General features: G+C 43.7%; 1 protein-coding gene across 1 annotated transcript in view; it reads right to left on the bottom strand.

Annotated features, from left to right (window-relative positions):
* Window positions 1–686: 686 nt before the first annotated feature.
* The window catches only part of S100PBP (S100P binding protein), a 56405-nt gene continuing 33905 nt past the window's right edge, over window positions 687–23186 (bottom strand). The window contains exons 5-6 of the mRNA XM_049775190.1: window positions 5697–5784; window positions 687–935 (exon numbers count right to left, since the gene is read on the bottom strand). Of these exons, the coding sequence (XP_049631147.1) occupies window positions 806–935; window positions 5697–5784 (218 nt within the window). The 3' untranslated portion in view covers window positions 687–805. The remainder of the gene's footprint in view (window positions 936–5696; window positions 5785–23186) is intronic.

The following is a 23186-nucleotide window of genomic DNA, read 5'->3' on the forward strand; positions in this document are numbered from 1 at the left end:
TTATCTAATGAAGACTCTTCCCTATAGGACAGTCAGAAGTGATTTCTTTGGGTGCCAAAAGGAGACGTCACCTCTGCTTGAAGACAGGCGTTTGCCTCAGTTTGGATATTTTGACTTAGTGCTGGCTTTCCGCTGATGGATATCTTTAATAAAAGAAAAGTAAAACACTGGGGCAGGGGCCGGAGAGATAGCATGAAGGCAGGGCATTTGCCTTGCATGCAGAAGGATGGTGGTTCAAATCCTGGCATCCCATATGGTTCCCTCGAGCTTGCCAGGAGCAGTTTCTCTGAGCGCAGAGCCAGGAGGAATCCCTGAGAGCTGCAGGGTATGACCCCCCAAAACCAAAATAAAACAAAACAAAAAAACCAAAACAACAACAACAACAACAAAAAAAACATTGGGGCAGGGGCAATAGCACAGTGAGTGGGTAGGGCTTTTGCTTTGCAAGTAGCCAACCTGGGTTTGATCCCTGACGTCCCAGATGATCCCTCGAGCCTGCCAGCAGTAAGTTCTGAGAGTAAAGCCAGAGTAACCCGAGTGCCCTTGGGTGTGGACCCCCCCCCCAATGTAAAACACTACTCCTTCAACTTAACAATGCAAACACAGACATACGTACATACAAACAATTCACAATACACACATACAAGAAAATTTATACAAAAAATTTCAAGTCAGTAATGGGTGTTTCCAAAAGGTGACAAATTCTTTAAATAAAAATCTTGTGAAAAATAAAATTAGAAATCTACAAAGCACAAATCAACAGAAGCTGAGCTGATGCTCTGGATAGGACTTGTAATTGGAACTTTCAATGCTGATGTGATGAGATGGGACTGCATGGGAGACGCTGAAATCGGTGGTGGCTTCGTTCATTCCTGTCAACCCACTGAGTCAAACTGTATCTTTCCAGGGAATTTTGTCGGAACCGGGCATAGTTTCTGTCAAAAAATAGAGAAACAGCGCTGGAGTGATAGTACAATGGGCAGGGTGCTTGCCTTACACATAGCCATTTCAGACTCAATTTCTGGCACCTCGTATGATCTCCCAAGCCCACCAGGAATGATTTCCTGAGGGCGGAGTCAAGAGAACTGGATATTAATTTTATTTTTTAGTTTTTTTGGCTTTTTGGGTCACAACCAGCAGTGCTTAGGGGTCACTCCTGGCAGGCTCAGGGGAACATGGGATACCGGGATTCGAACCACTGTCTGTCCTGGATCGACTATGTGCAAGGCAAATGCCCTACTGCTGTGCTATCTTTCTGCCTCTTAATTTCATTCATTTTTAGGTTTTTGGTATTTTTTTGTTTTGTTTTGTTTTCTGGATCATACCGGGCAGCGTTAAGGAGTTTCTTCTGGCTCTATGCTCAGAAATCGCTCCTGGCAGACTTGGGGGACCACATGGGATGCCGAAATTCGAACCACCGTCCTTCTGCATGCAAGGCAAATTACACTACCTCCCTGCTATCTCTCCGGCCCCATTTTTAGGTTTTTGGGTCAGTTCCATTGATATTCAGGGGCTACTCCTGGCTTTGTGCTGCGGTCCCTCCCAATGATGCTATGGAGATAATATGAGGTGATGCGGGACTCCTGCAGGCAAAAATCCCTGTTCTGTCTATAGAAATCTTTCTCAGGCCCTTAATTTTATATTCTGATTCTCATCAGGAATTTTAAACTTTTATATATATAAAAAAATCACAATATAAGTGCTATTTCTTTTCAACATTCAAAGCTATCTAATTATTATACAAGTATTAAGGTGACTGTGACATATACAAATGTTTGAGGATAATCTAAATGACTAAGTAGATAGAAAGCATTTCCCCCCTCTAGAAACATTTAAGTAGTATCTTATATTTCTTTCTTTTCTTTTTTTTTTTTTTGGTTTTTGGGCCACACCCAGCGGTGCTCAGGGGTTACTCCTGGCTGTCTGCTCAGAAATAGCTCCTGGCAGGCTCGGGGGACCATATGGGACACCGGGATTCAAACCAACCACCTTTGGTCCTGGATTGGCTGCTTGCAAGGCAAACGCTGCTGTGCTATCTCTCCGGGCTCAGTATCTTATATTTCTCTGCTTGCAACAAACCTATATCTCCAGTGGACTTCCTGTCTGACAGAGCAGTTAAAATTAGAATAAAATTTTCAGAGAAGGTAATTCATCATGTGAGTATCACATTGTAAGTTTATAGAATGAACAAGGGGCCGGAGAGATAGCATGGAGGTAAGGCGCTTGCCTTTCACGGTGAAGGATGGTGGTTCAAATCCTGACATTCCATATGGTCCCCTGTGCCTATCAGGGGCGATTTCTGAGCATAGAGCCAGGAGTAACCCCTGAGTGCTACCAGGTGTGATGCAAAAGAAAGAATATAGAATGAACAATTAATAGCCCAGATTCAAAGTAAAGTTTTTTTTTTTTTTTTTTTTTTTTGGTAGTTTTTGGGTCACACCCGGCAGTGCTCAGGGGTTACTCCTGGCTTCATGCTCAGAAATTGCTCCTGGCAGGCACGGGGGACCATATGGGACGCTGGGATTTGAACCGATGACCTCCTGCATGAAAGGCAAACGCCTTACCTCCATGCTATCTCTCCAGCCCCAAAGTAAAGTTTCTTAAAAGACTCTTATAGGGGCTGAGGTTCTGACCAAGAGACTCTGAGATAATTTGATCTCAATCTCATTTACAGTTCTTTATAAAACATAGCTTGAAGAATTCTGAACAAGAAGACAATTTAACTTTGCAAGGATCTGGGACATTGGTGGTGGAAATGTTACACTGGTGAAGGGGGGTGTTCTCTACATGACTGAAACCCAACTATAATCATATTTGTAATCAAGATGTTTAAATAAAAATATTAATAAAAATAGAAGAATGTGAAGTAGGAAAGGGCAGAAACAGGGAGACCAGTTAGAAGACTTGTAATAACTCAGATGAAAATAAAGATAAATGGTCCTGTTTTAGATGTGTATTCTTGATTTTTGTATTGTTAGTACTTTAGGATCACTCCTGGCAGTGCTCTGGAGAACACATAGTACCAGGGATAAAATCCACAGCATTCCTGATATAAAGCATGTACTACAGCTCTTTCAGTTATCTCCCTGGCCATTGAGTATATCTATATATAGTTATTAATTTGCCAATTTGCTAAATATGAAGTGCAAACTGATTAATAAATGAGTCCAAAGTTTTTGATTGTTAGTGTTTTTTGTTTGTTTTTTGGGTCACACCCGGCAGTGCCCAGGGGTTACTCCTGGCTCTATGTTCAGAAATCGCTCCTGGCAGGCTCGAGGGACCATATGAGATGCATCGATTCAAAACACAGTCCTTTTGCATGCAAGGCAAATGCCCTATCTCCATGCTATCTTTCTGGCCTGAGTTCAAAGTTTTTGAATAGACCAAAGCAAGTGAATAAATCTGCCGGAGAGATAGCATGGAGGTAAGGTGCTTGCCTTTCATGCAGAAGGACGGTGGTTCGAATCCCGGCATCCCATATGGTCCCCCATGCCTGCCAGGGGCGATTTCTGAGCGTAGAGCCAGAAGTAACCCCTGAGTGCTGCAAGGTGTGACCCAAAAATCAAAACAAACAAACAAAAAAAAAAAAAGCAAAAAAAAAAAAAAACACAAGTGAATAAATCTGTAAAATCACACTGTATCGGGGCTGGAGAGATAGCATGGAGGTAAGGCGTTTGCCTTTCATGCAGGAGGTCATCGGTTCGAATCCCGGCTTCCCATATGGTCCCCCGTGCCTGCCAGGAGCAATTTCTGAGCCTGGAGCCAGGAATAACCCCTGAGCACTACTGGGTGTGACCCAAAAACCACAAAAAAAAAAAAAAAAAAAAAAAAATCACACTGTATCAAGAATCTAGAAAAGATGGGGTCAGAGAGATAGCACAGCAGTAGGGCATTTGCCTTGAAAGCAGCCAACCCAGGACCGATGTTGGTTTGAATTCTGCCATCCCAAATTGTCCCCCGTGCCTGTCAGGAGCAATTTCTGAGCACCGAGCCAGGAATAACCCCTGAGTGCCACCAGGTGTGGCCCAAAAACCAACAGAAAAAAAAAAAAAACAGAATTTAGAAAAGGGACCGGAGAGATAGCACAGCAGTAGCCTTACACATGGCTGACCAAGAAGGATGGTGGTTCTAATCCAGGAATCCCATATGGTCCCCTGGCTTTATCTTATTGATGTGAGAACCACAGAAATAAAGTGACATAACAAAAAACATAGCTTGGGGCCGGAGTGATAGCACAGTAATAAAGTGTTTGCTTTGCACGCAACCAATACAGGACTGACAGCGGTTTGAATCCCAGCATCCTAAGCCTGGTCCCCCAAGCCTGCCAGGGGTGATTTCTGAGCATAGAGGCAGGAGTAACCTGAGAGCTGCTGGGTGTGACCCAAAAACAAATAGCAAACAACAAACAAACAAACAAAAACCCACAAATATATAACTAGTTGAAAATTTCCAAGTTACTACTAGAACCCAGGCTCACAATTAGAATTTCAGGGGACTGGAGAGATAGAACAGAAGTTAAGGCTCTTATCTTTCATGTGCACACCTACTTTGATTCCTTAGTACTAATATGAACTCCTAAGCACTGCAAGGAGTAATTCCTGAGCATAGAGCAGGAAAATACTTTGAACACCACTGGGTATGATCTCAAAACACAAATAAAAATTTCAGTTCAGGGCCGGAGAGATAGCATGGAGGCAGGGTGTTTGCCTTGCATGCAGAAGGATGGTGTTTTGAATCCTGACTTCCCATATGGTCCCTCGAGCCTGCTAGGAGCCATTTCTGAGTGTAGAGCCAGGAGTAACCCTGAGCACTGCCGGGTGTGATCCAAAAACCAAAAACCAAAAAAAAAAAAAAAAAAAAAATTTCAGTTCAGTTTTGAATTTTCTGGTGTGCTCATCAGCTAGCTATTCCTGGTTCTGTGTTCAGGGGACTATATATGATTGTAGGGATACAAATCTGGGTCAGCAGTATACAAGACAAGCATCTTTTTTTTTTTTTTTTGGTTTTTGGGTCACACCCAGCAGTGCTCAGGGGTTACTCCTGGCTGTCTGCTCAGAAATATCTCCTGGCAGGCACGGGGGACCATATGGGACACCGGGATTCGAACCAACCACCTTTGGTTCTGGATCGGCTGCTTGCAAGGCAAACACCGCTGTGCTATCTCTCCGGGCCCAAGACAAGCATCTTAACTCCTATACTATCTCACTGGCTCTCAATCTAGTTTTTTTTGTTTTGTTTTGTTTTGTTTTGTTTTTGATTTTTGGGCCACACCAGGTGCACTCAGGGGTTACTCCTGGCTATGTGCTCAGAAATTGCTCCTGGCTTGGGGGACCATATGGGTTTGCAAGGCAAACACCCTACCGCTGTGCCAGCACTCCGTACTCCAGCCCCTCAATCTAGTTTTTAACTCCATTATATTATATGTTGCTTTTTTTTGTTTTGTTTTGGTGGGTGGAGCGAAAGGTCCACACTTGGCAGTGCTCAGGGGTTATTCCTAGCTTGTTGCTTAGGGGTGTGTGTCAATGATAAGGATCAAAGTCAGGTTTGTGCATGAAAAGCATGTGCTCCAGCCCACTGAACTCTCTAACTCAGTACTGCTTCTTTTTCTACCTCTATAAATAACCAATTATAATCCCAACTCCCAACCCATACTTGCCTGCAGTCAGTCTACCCTTACTGTCCAAGTCACCACTCACCGCATGGTAAGGTCTGAAGGGTGCTGCCATTTTTGGTTTTGCATATGATGAACTTGATCCATCAAGACACACAGCTCCCCCAAGGTACCTATGATAGAGGGGATCAGTGGTTAGGATGCAATTCTGTGAACAATCCTGTCATTCTAAATCAAAGCAGAAAAAGAAAAAAAGCCACTGGCCGTATTACTGATTATCAAAAGCAGCAAAATATTACAAGTCAGAAGGACTTTGCTCTTGGATGATGTTGATGGTAAATAATACAGCCACCACTCATTCATTCAATAGTTACTAGCTCTATATTTAAGATTCAGATCTGGGAGGGACTTTACTAATCTTAAAATAGTTAAGAGAAACTGTAAGGGGCTGGAGCAATAGCACAGCTGGTAGGGTATTTGCCTTGCATGCAGCATGCCTGGATTGGATCCCCAGCATCCCATATGGTCCCCCAAGCCTGCCAGAAGTGATTTCTGAGTGCAGAGCCAGGAATAACCCCTGAGCACTGCCAAGTGTGGCCCCAACTTCTCCTCCACAAAATCAAAACTGAAAAGCTGAAAACCAGTGTTGGACTACTAAAGTAAGTGACAACAGCATTATTTACCAAGTGCTTAAATGTGCCATGTAAGTTACTTATAATCTTGTAGAAGAATATGTTTTTTATACCTGTTTACAGTTTAAAGAGTGCTTGGCACTTGTATAACTCACTTGGGAACTACAAGCCAACCAGGAGCAACTACTGAGTACAGAGAGTGCAGAGCCAGGAATAACTCCTGAATACAGGCGGGCTAATAAAAATAAAAAATAAGAGAGAGGGGAGGGGAGGAGAGGGAGAGGGCCTGGCACACATCAAAAAAGAATAAGAAGGGCCCAGAGAGATAGCACAGCGGCGTTTGCCTTGCAAGCAGCCGATCCAGGACCAAAGGTGGTTGGTTGGAATCCCGGTGTCCCATATGGTCCCCCGTGCCTGCCAGGAGCTATTTCTGAGCAGACAGCCAGGAGTATCCCCTGAGCACCGCCGGGTGTGGCCCAAAAACAAACAAAAAAAACCAAACAAACAAAAAAAAAGAATAAGAACAACCAATGCTGATGTGGGTGGAGGGAGATGGGGTGCATTGGTAGTGGGAATGTTGCACTGGTGAAGAGGGGTGTTCTTTTTGTGACTGAAACCCAACTCCAGTCATGTTTGTAATCATGGTGTTTAAATAAAGATATAAAGAAGAAGAAAAAAACAACTAGTGCTGGTGCAGATGTGGGGGAAAAGGGACTCTTACTCACTGCTGGTGGGAATTTTTTTTTGGTTTTTGGGTCACACCTGGCCTTGCTCAGGAGTTACTACTGGCTCTTTGCTCAGAAGTCACTCCTGGCAGGCTCAGGGAACCATAAGGGATGCCAGAATTTGACCCAGGGTCTATCCTGTGTTGGCAGCATGCAAGGCAAACACCTCACTGTTGTGCTATCGCTCTGGCACCAAGGATGTTGGTGGGAATGTTAACTGGACCAGCCTTTTTTGGAAAACAATATGAACATTCCTCAAAAAACTAGAAATTAGAGCCAGAGAGATAGCACGGAGTTAGAGCGTTTGTCCTGCATGCAGAAGAATGGTGGTTCGAATCCCAGCATCCCATATGGTCCTCTGAGCCTGCAAGGAACAATTTTTGAGCGTAAACCAGGAGTAACCCCTGAGCACTGCTGGGTGTGACCCAAAAAACAAACAAAACCTAGAAATCGAACTCCCATATGACCCAGCAATACTGTTCCTAGAAATATATTCTAGGAGCCCAAAAACACACTGCAGAAAGGGGGGATGACAGGGAGAAACTGGGAACATAGAGGGAAATGGGTACTTGTAAAGGGATGGGTGTTGGATATAGTATGATTAAAATTCAATCATGAACTATTTTGTAATTATCTCACATTTTTTCAATAAAAAAAGTTGATTTAAAGAAATAAAAGGGGGGCCGGTGAGGTGGCGCTAGAGGTAAGATATCTGCCTTGCAAGCACTAGCCAAGGAAGGACCACGGTTTGATATCCTGGCGTCCCATATGGTCCTCCCAAGCCAGGGGCAATTTCTGAGCGCTTGGTTAGGAGTAACCCCTGAACATCAAACTGGTGTGGCTGAAAACAACAACAACAACAACAACAAAATAAATAAAAAAAATAAAAGGAAGGTGGGGGAGGGTATTTATTAAATAGAAAAAAACTTGTTGGACTCAATTATTAAATATCCAGGAAAGTACACATCATTTTACACATTACAAAAACAAATCTCTTTTAGGGAGGAGAAAAAAATAAAACAAAAACAAAAAAAGAGGGGCTGGAGCAATAGCACAGCGGTAGGGTGTTTGCCTAGCACATGGCTGATCCAGGACAGACCTGTGTTCAATCCCTTGGCCCCCAAGCCAAGAGCAATTTCTGAGCATAGAGCCAGGAGTAACCCATGAGTGTCACCGGGTGTGGCCCAAAAACCAAAAACCAAAAAAAAAAAAAGATTTCTTTTAACATGAACATAAATGTCACAGACATCATTTTATTTTATTTTGTTTTCTGGGTTTTTTTTTTGGGTCACATCCAGCAGCGCTCAGGGGTTACTCCTGGCTCTATGCTCAGAAATCGTTCCTCGCAGGCTTGGGGGACCATATGGGATGCTAGGATTCGATCCATTATCCTGCACACAAGGCAAACACCTTGCCTCCATGCTATCTCTCTGGCCCCCACAGACATCATTTTAGAGATAAAAAACTGTGGCTCAGGGAGATGAATTTGCTAAAAGTGCTCAAAAACCATAAACCAACAACATAGCCTGTATGATCTGATGCTTTTCTACTATTTGATAATGCTAAGTTGTATACCTAACAACTAAGATCTAGGCTGAGGCAGAAATAATACATTAGTTAAACTCCCTAGTCATTGATAATCAGACTTTAATATAATAAACGAAAAAGAAAAACATGTATGGGTAAGATATAGTGAGATTGCTGGGTAGCAATGCAAACTTCTAGAGTGGGGCCTGAAGATAAGCATTTCTAGCAAATTCCCAAATGATACTTGGGAACTTACCCTTGTTTATATGCTTGTTGTTTTATTTGTGATTTACCATACTCTCAGGAACCCAAATCAGTCTATACGCCAGTTTCCAAGTTCTGATAAGATATTCTTTATATTGGGGCCACATTTAGATGAAATTAGGGTCTACTATAACTGGTGCTGGGGGACCATACATAAATAGAACCTAAACCTTTGGCATGCAAAGCAAATGCACTAGCCCTTTAAGCTATCTCTCAGGTCAAAGAAATTTTTTGGTTTTGTTTTTTTTTTTGGGTCACCCTCAGTGATGCTCATAGGTTACTCCTGACTCTGCATTCAGGAATTACTCTTGGCAGTGCGTGGGAGAAGATATGGGATGCTGGGGATTGAACTTGGGTCAGTACTATGCAAGGCAAGTGCCCTATCACTCTGGCTCATTTTTGGCTTTTGGGCCACACCTGGAAGTGCTCAGGGGACCATATAGCATCCTGCATATTGAACCTAGATTGCCATATGCAAGGCAAGCACACTGTCCACTCTTCAGCTCCAAAGACACTAATTATTTTTGTTTTGCCAGCAGTGTTCAGGGGTTACACCCAGCTCTGTGCTCAGAAATTACTACTGGCAGGCTCAGGGACATTATGGGATGCTGAGGAACAAAACTGGATTCTGGATTGGCAACATGCAAGGCTAACACCCTCCCTATCATGCTACTGTTCCAGTCTCAAAAAGATATCAACTTGTTTTGTATTGTTTTTGGGTCACACCCGGCTGTGCTCAGAAGTCGTTCCTGGCATGCTTAGGATTTGAACCAGGGTCTGTCCTGTGTTGGCTGCATGCAAGGTAAATGCCTTACCACTGTGCTATCACTCCAGCCTGAGAGATATCAAATTTTAAAAATAATTTGTTTTTTTTTTGTGTGTGTGTGGTTTTTGGGTCACACCTGGCAGTGCTCAGGGGTTATTTCTGGCTCCAGGCTCAGAAATTGCTCCTGGCAGACACGGGGGACCATATGGGACACCGGAATTCGAACCAATGACCTCCTGCATGAAAGGCAAGTGCCTTACTCCATGCTATATCTCCGGGTCCCGTAAAAGTAATTTTTTTTTTTTTTTTTTTTTTTGGTTTTTGGGCCACACCCGGTGGTGCTCAGGGATTACTCCTGGCTGTCTGCTCAGAAATAGCTCCTGGCAGGCACGGGGGACCATATGGGACACCGGGATTTGAACCAACCACCTTTGGTCCTGGATTGGCTGCTTGCAAGGCAAACGCCGCTGTGTTATCTCTCCGGGCCAGTAAAAGTAATTTTTAAAGATTAATTTTAACTGATTTAAAGCCTATAGAAGCAGAAATTTGTAGTAAAATTATGTTTTGTAGCCAGTCAAACTTTTAAAAAAAATTTGGGCTACTTCCAGTTGGTACACAAGGATTGAATCAGGATCCTGCATGCAAAGTATGTTCTCCAATCCTTGGAGATAGACAGACTTAAGTTAAACTTTCACTCCAGGGCTGGGAAGATAGCACAAATAACTAGTAGATATGCTTTACATGTGGCAGGCCCCAGATTCCATCCATGATTTCACATGGTACTACCAGAGGCACACTGCACACAGCTCCTAACAATGATTCAGGAAGACCCCTTAAGCATCTCCTGGTGTGGCCCCAAATCCAAAATAAAAAAATTACAAACAGCTTTGTGATCCTGGGCAAATCCTCTTACCTCTTCAAATGCAACTTTACTCATCTATATTTATTGACAGTAATATCTAATTTTGAGGTATTAGAAATATTGTATATAAAAGACCAGGAACTAAAGCAATAGCACAGCAGGATATGGCCCAAAAAAAAAAAAAAAAACAAATAAAAATGACCAAAATACATGGTCTAGATAAAGCCAGCGTGCAATAAGTGATAGTTATTACTGTCTTGGATTATGCTAGTTCACAAAGATTTTAAATCCTATAACAAATCAGACACGTGGGTCACAGAGATGGCACAGCAGTTCAGTGTTTGCTTTGTATGCTGCCGGCCCAGGACAGACCTGGGTTTGATCCCTGGCATCCCATATGGTACCCCAAGACTGCCAGGAGCGATTTCTGAGCTCAGAGCCAGGAGTAACCCATGAGCACTGCCAGGTGTGGCTCAATAAAACAAAACAAAAAACCCTAACAATCATTGACATGTAATCAGTCTATGGACAGTAGACTGGGACACATTCTCTTTCCATAGGAATGGAGCCACCTAACTCAAGCAGTTCTTAATAGACCCCATAGTAATTCAGTGTTTGTGTCTAAGGATCCAAGATACTCAATCCCTGAAGTATCAGGGGCCATTAGGGTCACTCTGAGAGTACTCAGGGGAGACCAAGGCCACATCATGGTGCTTTAGAGCCTCTAGGGCAGGGGTCCTCAAACTTTTTAAAAAGGGGGCCAGTTCATGTCCTTCAGACTGTTGGAGGGCCAGATTATAGTAAAAACAAAAATTATGAACAAATTTCTATGCACACTGCATATATCTTATTTAGAAGTGAAGAAACAAAATGGGAATAAATACAATATGTGGCCCGCGGGCCGTAGTTTGAGGACCATTGCTCTAGGGCTATACTCTGATACTGAGTGTAATAACCTGTTGTACCAGGAATTAAACCAAGGTTGCATGTGACTTAACTACAGGTTAAGAAGTTATTTCTCATAATGAGATAATACCTTTCAGAAAACATTTATAGATTACATTAAAAGTTTGAGTGATGGAGCAATAGTACAGCAGGTAAAGCATTAGCTTTGCAGAGGCTAACCTGGGTTGGCTCCCCAGCCTCCCATACGGCCCCCCAAATACTGCCAGGAGTGATTCCTGAATGCAGAGGCCAGGAGAAGCCATGAGCATGGTAGGGTGTGGTCCAAAAGCAACTACAAAAATAAAATTTGGGGGCCAGAGAGATAGATGGCGGTAAGGCATTTGCCTTGCATGCAGAACGGTGGTTTGAATCCCGGCATCCCATAAGGTCCCCGAGTCTGCTAGGAGCGATTTCTGAGCGTAGAGCCCGGAGTAGACCCTGAGCGATGCCAGGTGTGACCCCAAAACCAAAATAAATAAATAAAATTTGGTGTTTAAAATTAAAACTACAGGGGGCAAAGCGATAGCACAGCAGGGAGGGTGTTTGCTTCATATGTAACTAACCTGGGTCCCATCCTTGGCATCCCATATGGTCCCCTGAGCCTTCCAGGAGTAACCTGAGTCCTGTCGGGTATGGCCAAAAACAAAACTAAACTGAAAGTACAAACAAGGGTAAAACAGACAAGAAAAAAAGGGAGCTGGAGGTAGTGGATTTGCCTTGCAAGGATCCAACCCAGGTGCTAGGGAGCACCCCAGATGGCTACTCCTGAGCACTGTCAGTTGTGGTCCCAAAACAAAGACAAACAAAAAGAGAAAGCAAAACTATCTGAAACATATTTGGCCGGATTGAATGTCTTTTTTGTTTGTTTGTTTTGGGCCACACCCGGTGACCTCAGGGATTAATCCTGGCTATGAGCTCAGAAATCGCACCAGGCTTGGGGGACCATATGGGACGCGCAGGGAGGGGGGGAGAGGGGGGATCTAACCTACATCCGTCCTAGGCTAGCGCAGGTAAGGCAGGCACCTTACCTCTAGCCCCACCATGCCGGCCCCTGAATGTCTTTTTTCTATGAGGTCTACTTATAAATAAGTCAAGGACATACATATACAATTCACAAAAGTAATCTAAGATCCAAACATAATGTAAAATTCAATCTTAATCATATAGTAAGAAAAGTTATTAACCTAGGGGTCAGGGAGATACCACAGTGATAGAGCATTTGCTTTGCATGTGACCAACCCAGGACAGACCTGGGTTTGATTCCCAGCATCCCATATGGTTCTCTGAGCATGGCAGGAGTGATTTCTGAGTGCAGAGCCAATAGTAGCCTGAGTGCCACAAGGTGTGGCCCCCTCAAAAAAAAAGTTATCAACCTAACTTCTAGAGAAAGAATATAAATCAAAATTGTTGTCCCTTTATGAAGTAAAAGCATCAATGTGTTTAAAACATTAATGTTAAAACAATTGTAAGTCATATATCAATTAAAAGTATGTATGTAGGGGTCAGAGAGATAGCATGGAGTTAAGGCATTTCCTTGTGTCCAGAAGGATGGTGGTTCAAATTCCGGCATCCTATATGGTCCCCTGAGCCTGCCAGGGCGATTCCTGAGCGTACAGCCAGGAGTAACCACTGAACGCTGCCAGGTGTGACCCAAACACCCCCCCCCCCCCCCCCCCCCCCCGCCAAAGTATGATATCTTGATTAGAAAATCCTTCCGGGGGCCCAGAGAGATAGCACAGCAGCATTTGCCTTGCAAGCAGCCCATCCAGGACCAAAGGTGGTTCAAATCTCAAACCAAAAAAAAAAAAAAAAAAAAAAAAAAAAAAGAAAATCCTTTCGGGGCCGGAGAGATAACATGGAGGTAAGGCATTTGCTTTGCATGCAGAAGAATGGTGGTTCGAATTCCGGCATCCCATATGGTCCCCTGAGCCTGTCAGGAGCGATTTCTGAGCATAGAGCCAGGACTAACCCCTGAGTGCTGCCGTGTGTGGCCCAAAAACAAAAACAAAAAAAGAAGAAAATCCTTTGAATGCTAACCTAAAGATTTGTTAATCTAGAATCAAAGGTCTTGATTCAAATGTCTTTCCTCTATCCTACTTTAAAATCACTAGCACCCCACTCCTTCTAGCCCCCACAAAAGGATAATTCAGTGTGTGTGGGAAATCTGCTTTGTAAGAATATATTTTTCTGCCTAAATATCACCAAAGACTGGCAAGATAATGAAAATTCTGGTGTCCAACTTCAAAATGGAATAAGACTATCTTTCTATAGTTCTTCAATTCACTTATATCAACATGATTCTAGAAAAATGTCTTGATGATGAAGAATAAAGATATACTATAAACCTTCTACTAAAATGTTATTTTACTTAATGTTTTTCTTTTCTGATCTTTTTGGGTCATACCTTGTAGTGTTCAAGTTTTAATCCGTAGCTCAGCGATCTGAGCTAAGGGATCACTCCTAGTGGTGTCCAGGGTCCATATATGGTGCTGGGGAGGTTGTGGCTGGAGGTTGTAGGAGAAAAATAGTACAGTGGTTTGCATACAACTAACCTGGTTTCGATCTCCAGTGTCCCATATGGCTACAGGATCACTGCCAGGAGTAACTGCTGAATGCAAAGACAAGAGTAACGCCTGAACTTTACCAAGTGTGGTCCAAAAACCAAAACAAGAACTAAAAAAAGACAAATAGATTTGGTTGTGATGCATTACCTCCTGTACTGTGGCTCCTTTATTTTGCCTGTTTTTGTTTTTTTGGACCACACTCTGGTACTCAGAGGTTATACTTGGTTCAGGAATTACTCCAGATGATGCTCCAGAGACCATAAGGGTTGCCTAGGATTGAACAGGCTCATGAAAGGCAAAACACCCTACCCACTGTATTATTGCTTTGGCCCAGGTTCCTCTATATATTTTTTTTGTTTTTGTTTTGGGGCCATACCCAGCGACAATCAGGGGTTACTCCTGGCTGTATGAGCTCAGAAATAGCTCCTGGCTCGGGGGATCATATGAGACACTGGGGATCGAACCCAATCCATCCTGGACAGGCCACATGCAAAGCAAACACCCTACCACTGTGCTATCGCTCCGGACCCAGGCTCCTCTATTTTGGTTTGGGAGCCACTCTTGGTGGTGCTCAGGGATTGCTCCTGGTAGTAGTTGGGAGGTTGTGAGGTGCTGGGATTGAACCTAAGCATCTGAATGCAAACCATACATTTAGCTATTTTTCTGGTCCTGCTTTTAAGCTAATTGATTAGGTCCAAAAACTGCTTCAAGTATTTTACTGATAGGAGTCATAACCCAAAGAATCAATTTACATCTAACATATCTATTAACCAGTGCCCTCTGTGGTCTACAAGAACTCATTTATATTTATTATAACAATCAATAAAACATTTTATTCATTTTATAGATGAAGAAACCAAAGCATAGATAAGTTATTTACCCAAAGTTACACAGCAGGCAGGACACATATTTGGCATGTAGCCGACATGGGTTCAATCCCTGGTGCTCCATATGGCCCCCAAACTCTTCCAGGAATCATCCTTGAGTCTAGTAAAGCCTGGAGTAAGCCCTGAGCGTGACTGAATGTGGACCCACAAAATTTGAATTTCCTAAAACTGTTTCTAGGGGTCAGGAAATTGGGTCAAAAAGCTGAGGGAGGGGCCGGCGAGGTGGCGCTAAGGTAAAGTGTCTGCCTTGCGAGCGCTAGCCAAAGAAGGACCTCGGTTCAATCCTCCAGCGTCCCATATGGTCCCCCCAAGCCAGGGGCAATTTCTGAGCGCTTAGCCAGGAGTAACCCCTGAGCATCAAACGGGTGCGGCTTGAAAAACCATCCCTCTGGAAAAGAACCAAAACAACTTTGGCTCAATAACTCACATGTGTGAAACCCAAGGTCAAAACACACACACACACACACACACACACACACACACACACACACACACACACACTCACATATGTGAAACCCAAGGTCAAAACACACACACTTCTAGTACAAAAATACCCAATTTTTGGGGGGGACGGGATAAGAGAAAAATGACACATTATAGTTGTCTTTAGAATCGTAACACAATGTCCCTTATATACCCAGTTGGTTCCTAGCATGGCATTGAGAAAAATAGGATACAAAAATCAAATCTCAGTACACGTACCAAGCAATGCTAGTTTTCATTAGCACTAAGAATTTATTTATTTTTTTTTTTTGGTTTTTGGGCCACACCCGTTTGACGCTCAGAGGTTACTCCTGGCTATGTGCTCAGAAATCGCCCCTGGCTTGGGGGGACCATATGGGACGCCGGGGGATCGAACCGCGGTCCTTCCTTGGCTAGCGCTTGCAAGGCAGACACCTTACCTCCAGCGCCACCTACCCGGCCCCAGCACTAAGAATTTATTGAGAGGGGTTGGTGAGGTGGCACTACAGGTAAGGTGTCTGCCTTGCAAGCGCTAGCCAAGGAAAGACCTCGGTTCACGGTTCGATCCCCTGGCGTCCCATATGATCCCCCAAGTCAGGGGCGATTTCTGAGCGCTTAGCCAGGAGTAACCCCTGAGCATCAAATGGGTGTGGCCCAAAAAAAAACAAAAAACAAAAAAAGAATTTGAGAGGATGATTGTTGAATTATTGGTCCTACCCTAGGGTGTGTCTGGTAAAGGGATTAGTGGATTATTCCCTACTTGGTATTCCTCTCCCACACTAGGGTGTAGCCACCCCTAAGGTGGTTCTTGTCAATAAAAGCAGGAGTCTAAGGAAGGCAGGTGCTCATCCTCTGATCTTCTCCAGTAAACTGCATTCCTTCTTAGAAACAAAAAGCTTGTGTGGTTGGATTTCTTGCTTGAGTGCTGATTTCCTGAACCTGTTTTTGTACCTTTTCATCATGTGGATTATTTCCTAAATCAACATTTGCTTCCAGACCTCAGTCTCACCAGATCCTCGTTTTGGAGTCCTGGGCTCCAATAGCAGATGGTGCCCGAACAGGGACCTGAAACTAACATGAAGTCTAACTTCTGCAAGGAATACAACCATACAAGCTTTCTGCTCCTAAAAAGGAATGCAGCTTAGTGGAGGAGAGCCAAGAATGAGTGTCTGCCTTCCTTAGACTCCTGTCTTTATTGACAAGAACCAGGCCATGGGGCCGGAGAGATAGCATGGAGGTAAGGCGTTTGCCTTTCATGCAGGAGGTCATCAGTTCGAATCCCGGCGCCCCATATGGTCCCCCCATGCCTGCCAGGAGCAATTTCTGAGCCTAGAGCCAGGAATAACCCCTGAGCACTGCCGGGTGTGACCCAAAAAACACAAAAACCACACACACACACAAAAAAAAAAAAAAGAATCAGGCCACACCTTAGGTTCAGAGAGGAATATCAATTAAGGAATAATTCCATCACTAGATCACACCTTAGGGTGGAATATTAATATTGATTAGGGTAGGACCAATAATCCAACAGATGATAACCTATATTATTAAAACCTAATGATCTATAAACAAAAGGTAACATTTATCAAGCATATTTTGTGTGCCAGACACTCTAACAGCTTTATGAATCCTATCTTTTAATCTGAACAACAATAAGGTGAATACCATAACCGCCATTTTATTCATCAGTAAACTGAAGCTTAGAAAAAAGATACAGAGGCCGGAGCAGCAGTAGGGCATTTGCCTTGAACTCGGCTGACCTACGATGGACCTTGGTTTAATCCCCCAGCGTCCCATATGGTCCCCCAAGCCAGGAGTGATTTCTGAGCACATTGCCAGGAGTAACCCCTGAGCATCACTAGGTGTGGCCCAAACACTAAAAAAAAAAATTAATCTATATTTTTAAAAAACAGTGATTTCAACTACTGGTCCCAAACACAAAGAGGTTGCAAACCACTTTTGTACTGCAGAAGCTATCAACTGGACCAGTTCCAATGTGAAGGTGTAAACATGTGGAAAGCCACTGATGTAGAAAATGAGAAAGTCAGGATTGAAATTCATGTGGAGTTAATGATCCAAAAACTTTGTTTTAGCTATAGCTTTAATCTCTTCTTTCCTCCAAATTTAGACATGCTAACAAGAATGGAAACATTGAATTTTTTCTTTCTTTCATAATCTCTAACAGATGGGCTTTCTTGGACCAACAATCAGCATCCTGGGTTTATTTTTAAGAAGTGGACTGAAGGTGGGGAAGCCAGTCCTTTGTTTTGTGGCTTAGAATGAAATTAATCTAAGAATGAAATTATATGGTGGAAAAATAACCTCAATATTTCAGGAATAAGATCAGTGAAGATTCATCTATAAATATACAGCTATCTAATTTTGGGGAAAATTCAGATTAATAACTTTTCTTAATAAACTAAAGGTAGGGGCTGGAACAACAGCACAGTGGGTAGGGTGACCTGGATTTAATCCCCAGCATCCTATATGGTCCCCAGAGCTGGCAGTAGTGAGTCTTTTTTTTTGTTTGTTTTTTTGGTTTTTGGGCCACACCCGGCAGTGCTCAGGGGTTACTCCTGGCTGTCTGCTCAGAAATAGCTCCTGGCAGGCACGGGGGACCATATGGGACACCGGATTCGAACCAACCACCTTTGGTCCTGGATGGGATGCTTGCAAGGCAAACGCCGCTGTGCTATCTCTCCAGGCCCGACAGTAGTGAGTCTTGAGTGCAGAACCAGGAGTAACCCCTCATCACTGCTGGATATGGTCCAAAACTCAAAAGAAAAAAAAAAAAACCTCCAAACTGGAGAGATAGCATAGCGGTAGGGCATTTGCCTTGCAAGCAGCCAATCCAGGATGGAGGGTGGTTCGAATCTTGGCATTCGATATGGTCCCCTGTGCCTGCCAGGTGCGATTTCTGAGCAAAGAGCCAAGAGTAGCCCTGAGCGCCGCCAGGTGTGATCCCCTACCCCAAAAAATCCAAAAAAAAAAAAAAATGCTAGCTTGGGAGGGTTGGAGCGATAGTGCAGCGGTAGGGCATTTGTCTTGCACGCAGCTGACACAGGAAAGACCTCAGTTCGATCCCTGGTGTCCCATATGGTCCCCCAAGCCAGGGGCAATTTCTAAGAGCATAGCCAGAAGTAACCCCTGAGCATCACTGGGTGTGGCCCAAAAACCAAAAAAGGTAGCTAGGGGGCACAGTAGGTAGAGTGTTTGATTAGCCCAGGGTCAACTAGGGTTTGATCCTGGCAGCCCAGATGGTCTCCCCAGCACTGCCAGGAGTATCCTGAGCATCACTGGATATGGCCCAAAAACATAAAAAAAGAATGCTAACTAGGCATATCCTATTCTCAACTTGGAAAGTATGATTCCTTTCTTCTATCTCTTCTTTTTTTTCCTAACCACACCCAGGATGCTCAGAGCTTACTCCTGCCTCTGCACTCAGGAATTCCTCCTGATGGGCTTGGGAACCCAGTGATCAAACCCTATAATACCCTATAATACTATCTGTGGCTCCTTCAATTCTTTTCCTTTATCGGGTTCTCTCTCTCTCTCCTTTTCTTCTCCCTCTCCCTCCCTGCCTCCTTCCCTCTCTCTCTCCCTCCCTTCCTCCTCCCTCCCTCTCTTCTCTCCCCCCTCTTTCTCAGCTCTTGTCTCCCCCCAACCCCTGTACTGCCTCAACAAAATAATTTACTTTAAAAAAAATGCGATTATAAAAGAAATGGTGGCACATTAGAAAATGATTATTTTCTTTTCCTTTTTTTGGTGGGTTTTGGGCTACTCCAGCTAGTGCTCAGAGATAACTCCTGGCTCTGTGCCCACCTGGTGGGCTCAGGTGTCCAGATGAGATGCCAGATAGAACCTGGGTCAGCCAGGTGCAAGGCAAGCTCTATCCGCTGTGCTATTACTCCAGCCCAGAAAATGATTATTTCTATGTAATTCAGTAGGGTAGCTGACTCAGGTAAGCATTATCAATAAATGCACAATACATTAAGATGTAATGTAACTACTGGGGCCGGAGTGGTGGCAAGCGGTAAGGCGTTTACCTTGCATGTGACTGACCTAGGATGGACCGAGGTTCAATCCCTCTGCATCCCATATGGTCCCCGCCCCAAGCCAGGAGTGATTACTGAGCGCATTGCCAGGAGTAAACCCTGAGCATTATCAGGTGTGGCCCAAAAACAAACAAAGCAAAACAAAATGGAACAAAAAGATGTAACGTAACTATTGTAAAAAAGGATAATTCTGGGCCCGGAGAGATAGCACAGCGGTGTTTGCCTTGCAAGCAGCCGATCCAGGACCAAAGGTGGTTGGTTCGAATCCCGGTGTCCCATATGGTCCCCCATGCCTGCCAGGAGCTATTTCTGAGCAGAGAACCAGGAGTAACCCCTGAGCACCGCCGGGTGTGGCCCAAAAAACCAAAAAAAAAAAAAAAAAAAAGAAAGGATAATTCTAGGGTAACAAAGACTCAAAGTCATCACAAATAACTTATTAATTATGAAGGGTAAGTTATATATTCCAATGGATACAATCAACTATGCAAGATGAAATAATCTATTAGGCTACACTGCAATCATTACTTTTTTGTTTGTTTGTTTTTTGGGTCACACCTGGCAGCACTCAGGGGCTACTCCTGGCTCTATGCTCAGAAATCGCTCCTGGCAGGCTCAGGGGACCATATGGGATGCCAGGATTCAAACCACCGTCCTCCTGCATTCAAGGCAAACGCCCTACCTCCATGCTATCTCTCCGGCCCAATCATTACAATTTTATTTTTGGTTTGGGGCCACTCCCAGCTGTGCCCAAGGCTTACTTCTGGCTCTGTACTCAGGTGTCACTTTTGGAGAGGCTCAGAGAACAGTATGGTTTGCCAGGGATTGATCTAGGATAAGTGTTCTTCCAGTGTACTATTTGAAACGACCCCTCAGTACAAATTTGATGTATTTTAATAAATTTAGCATGAAATGGTCCTTAAGTAAATTAAAGGGTTCTTACTTTTTTGATTCTAGGGGGAAGAACTAGAAACTATCACTGGAATTTACAGTAAAGTTAGGATTAATATAAGTGATAATTTTCTATACCTTAGAATTTTTCTAAGCGTGCTTTATAAAGCAATAAATGATAGTTTTGCATAATTAGGACTTAATTCAAAGGCTGAATGGTCTCTCAAGAAAGATATACAGAACAAATTTATACATTATAAAGAGAAAATTGCAGTGATTTTTTCTACTCTAAGAACTTTACCATGTTAAACTTTTTATTAGTTAGGATGACAAAGAAGTGGCACTAAATACTCATGTGGCAGAGGCCAGAGTAATAGAAAGGTTAAGGCAGGAAGAACATTTGTCTTGCATGTATGTGGCCACCTTGGTTCAATCCCCAGCATCCTATATGGTCCCCGAGCCTGCCAGGAGTAACTTCTGAGCACAGAGCCAGGAGTATCCCCTGAGCACTGCTGCTGGGTATGCCCCCCACGACTAATGACAATAAACTGGAAGGAGATTATGTTTATATTAGAATGAAGATAAAGATTATATTTTATTATATTCAGAATCAAAATTATACACAATACTGATGATGTATAAAATGGCAATCCAATGAAGAATATTTGAACTGAATTGGCAGGAACTATATTTGAATCTGTCTTCTATTAATATTTCTGTCTAGTAAAGAGCATGAGTTAATATTTTCTTTTTTTTTTGGGGTTTTTGGGCCACACCCGGCAGTGCTCAGGGGTTACTCCTGGCTGTCTGCTCAGAAATAGCTCCTGGCAGGCACGGGGACCATATGAGACACCGGGATTCGAACCAACCACCTTTGGTCCTGGATCGGCTGCTTGCAAGGCAAACGCCTCTCTCCGTGCCCCGAGTTAATATTTTCTTTTCTTTTTTGGTTTTGGGCCACACCCAGCTATGCCCAAGGGTTACTCCTGGCTATCTGCTCAGAAATAGCTCCTGGCAGGCACTGGGGACCATATGGGATGCCGGGATTCGAACCAACCACCTTAGGTCCTGGATCGGCTGCTTGCAAGGCAAACGCCACTGTGCTATCTCCTGGCCCCGAGTTGATATTTTCTAAGGCAAAATAATACTGAACATCTCAGAAGGAACATGAGAGGCCTGGAGAGATAGCACAGCAGCGTTTGCCTTGCAAGCAGCCGATCCAGAACCAAAGGTGGTCGGTTCAAATCCTGGTGGTCCCATATGGTCCCCCGTGCCTGCCAGGAGCTATTTCTGAGCAGACAGCCAGGAGAAACCCCTGAGCACCTCCGGATGTGGCCCAAAAACCAAAAACCAAAAAAAAAAAGAAGGAACATGAGACTATGCTTTTTGCTTTTTACTGCCCTAAATAGAAAAGAAAGGAAGAGTATGACCTTGAGCACTCTATATTATGAGATATTAAATCTTTAAATCTGGAGTGTGAAAACAATGTCAGTGAGAAGAGAAGAACTCAATATAACCCTGGAGACTGAAACAAGAACTAGAGATCTATAAAAAATCTGTATCTACAGATGAAGTTGAAAATCCTATGAAGTAAAAAAATTGTTATTTTTTAAACTTGATTGATTGGTTTTTGGGCCCACCCAGCAGCGCTCAGGGATTACTCCTGGCTCTGCACTGAGAAATTGCCCCTGGCAGGCTGGGGGACTATATGAGATGCCAGGGATTAAGACCAGGTCCATCTTGGATCAGCCGAATGCATGGCAAATACCCTCCCGCTGCATTATCGATCCAGCCCCTGAAAGATGCACTTTTTGCTAATATAAAATTCAGTAAATGTCAATTGCTATGATGAGGTACTGTTCTTTGTAACGTCACTGTACTTAGTGTTTAATTTTCACATTAGCTTCATAATCAACACTTACAAATGAGGAAACTTGAGGGTTACTTTTTTTTGGTATGGGTGGGGTAGGGTGTGAGCTATCTTGGATGCCCTCTGTGATGCTGTTCCTTTGTGCTAGGAGGCCCTGTAGAGACTGTTCCAGGGATTCTCCCTGAGGGTGAAAGCTTCAGAGACGGGAAAAACTGTACAAAAAGGGGCACCAACTCCCCAAAATTCTTAATTGGGCTTGACCTTGGTATCCCTCCTCCCTCACAGGGAGCTCTGGTACAATACCTATCAATACTGTCTTGCACCAAGGCATTCCAAAATCCCATTGTTCATGCTGGGTTCAGCTACCCCCAGGGCTATGTCCTATTACCTTTAAGTTATCCCAGTTCCTCTTTTGGTCCTATATAAGTATTGTTGTAAGGGAGTAAATTGTTTCTGGTCATCAGCCAGGGACCCCTGGTCTTGAGCTGTGAGAAGATCGTCTTGGTACCCAGGCTCAAGGAGAGGAAGAAGCTGACCCTTGCCAACCAACAGGGTCTAAACAACTACACCATGCAGTACTCAGTGGTCATTCCGAATGGTGCTCAGTGAACAGTACTAACTATGAGGTCTCTGCATTTTAAGTACATGTACTACCTTTAAGTTTTCTACCCGGATCCCAAAATTTGATCATAAAGCCAGTATGCAGCAGTTAATATAAAAATCCAGAGGAGAGGCCAGAGTGGTAGCACAGCAGTAGAACACGTGCCTTGCATGAGGCAGCCCCAGGACAAATGCAGGTTCCATCCCCAGCATCCCATATGGTCCCCTCAGCCAGGAGTGATTTCTGAGTGCAGAGCCAGGAGTAACCCCTGAGTGCCAATGGGTGTGGCCCATAAAACCAAAAAAGAAAAAAAGAAAATCCAGAGGAGGCCTTGGAACTGCAAAAATAATACATGTGGCCCACAAGTGTTTGATTGCCAGTACTTGATATGGTTCCTGGAGCATCAACCACCATGAGTGATCCTGAGCAGTCAGGAGGAAGCCTTGTAGTATTCAGGGATCATTGCTGGCAGTGCTCAAGGGTCCACATGCAGTGTTAGGGATCAAAGAGCAGTTGTGTACATGGCA

This window comes from Suncus etruscus, chromosome 6, assembly GCF_024139225.1.
Source record: "Suncus etruscus isolate mSunEtr1 chromosome 6, mSunEtr1.pri.cur, whole genome shotgun sequence".
Taxonomy (NCBI): domain Eukaryota; kingdom Metazoa; phylum Chordata; class Mammalia; order Eulipotyphla; family Soricidae; genus Suncus; species Suncus etruscus.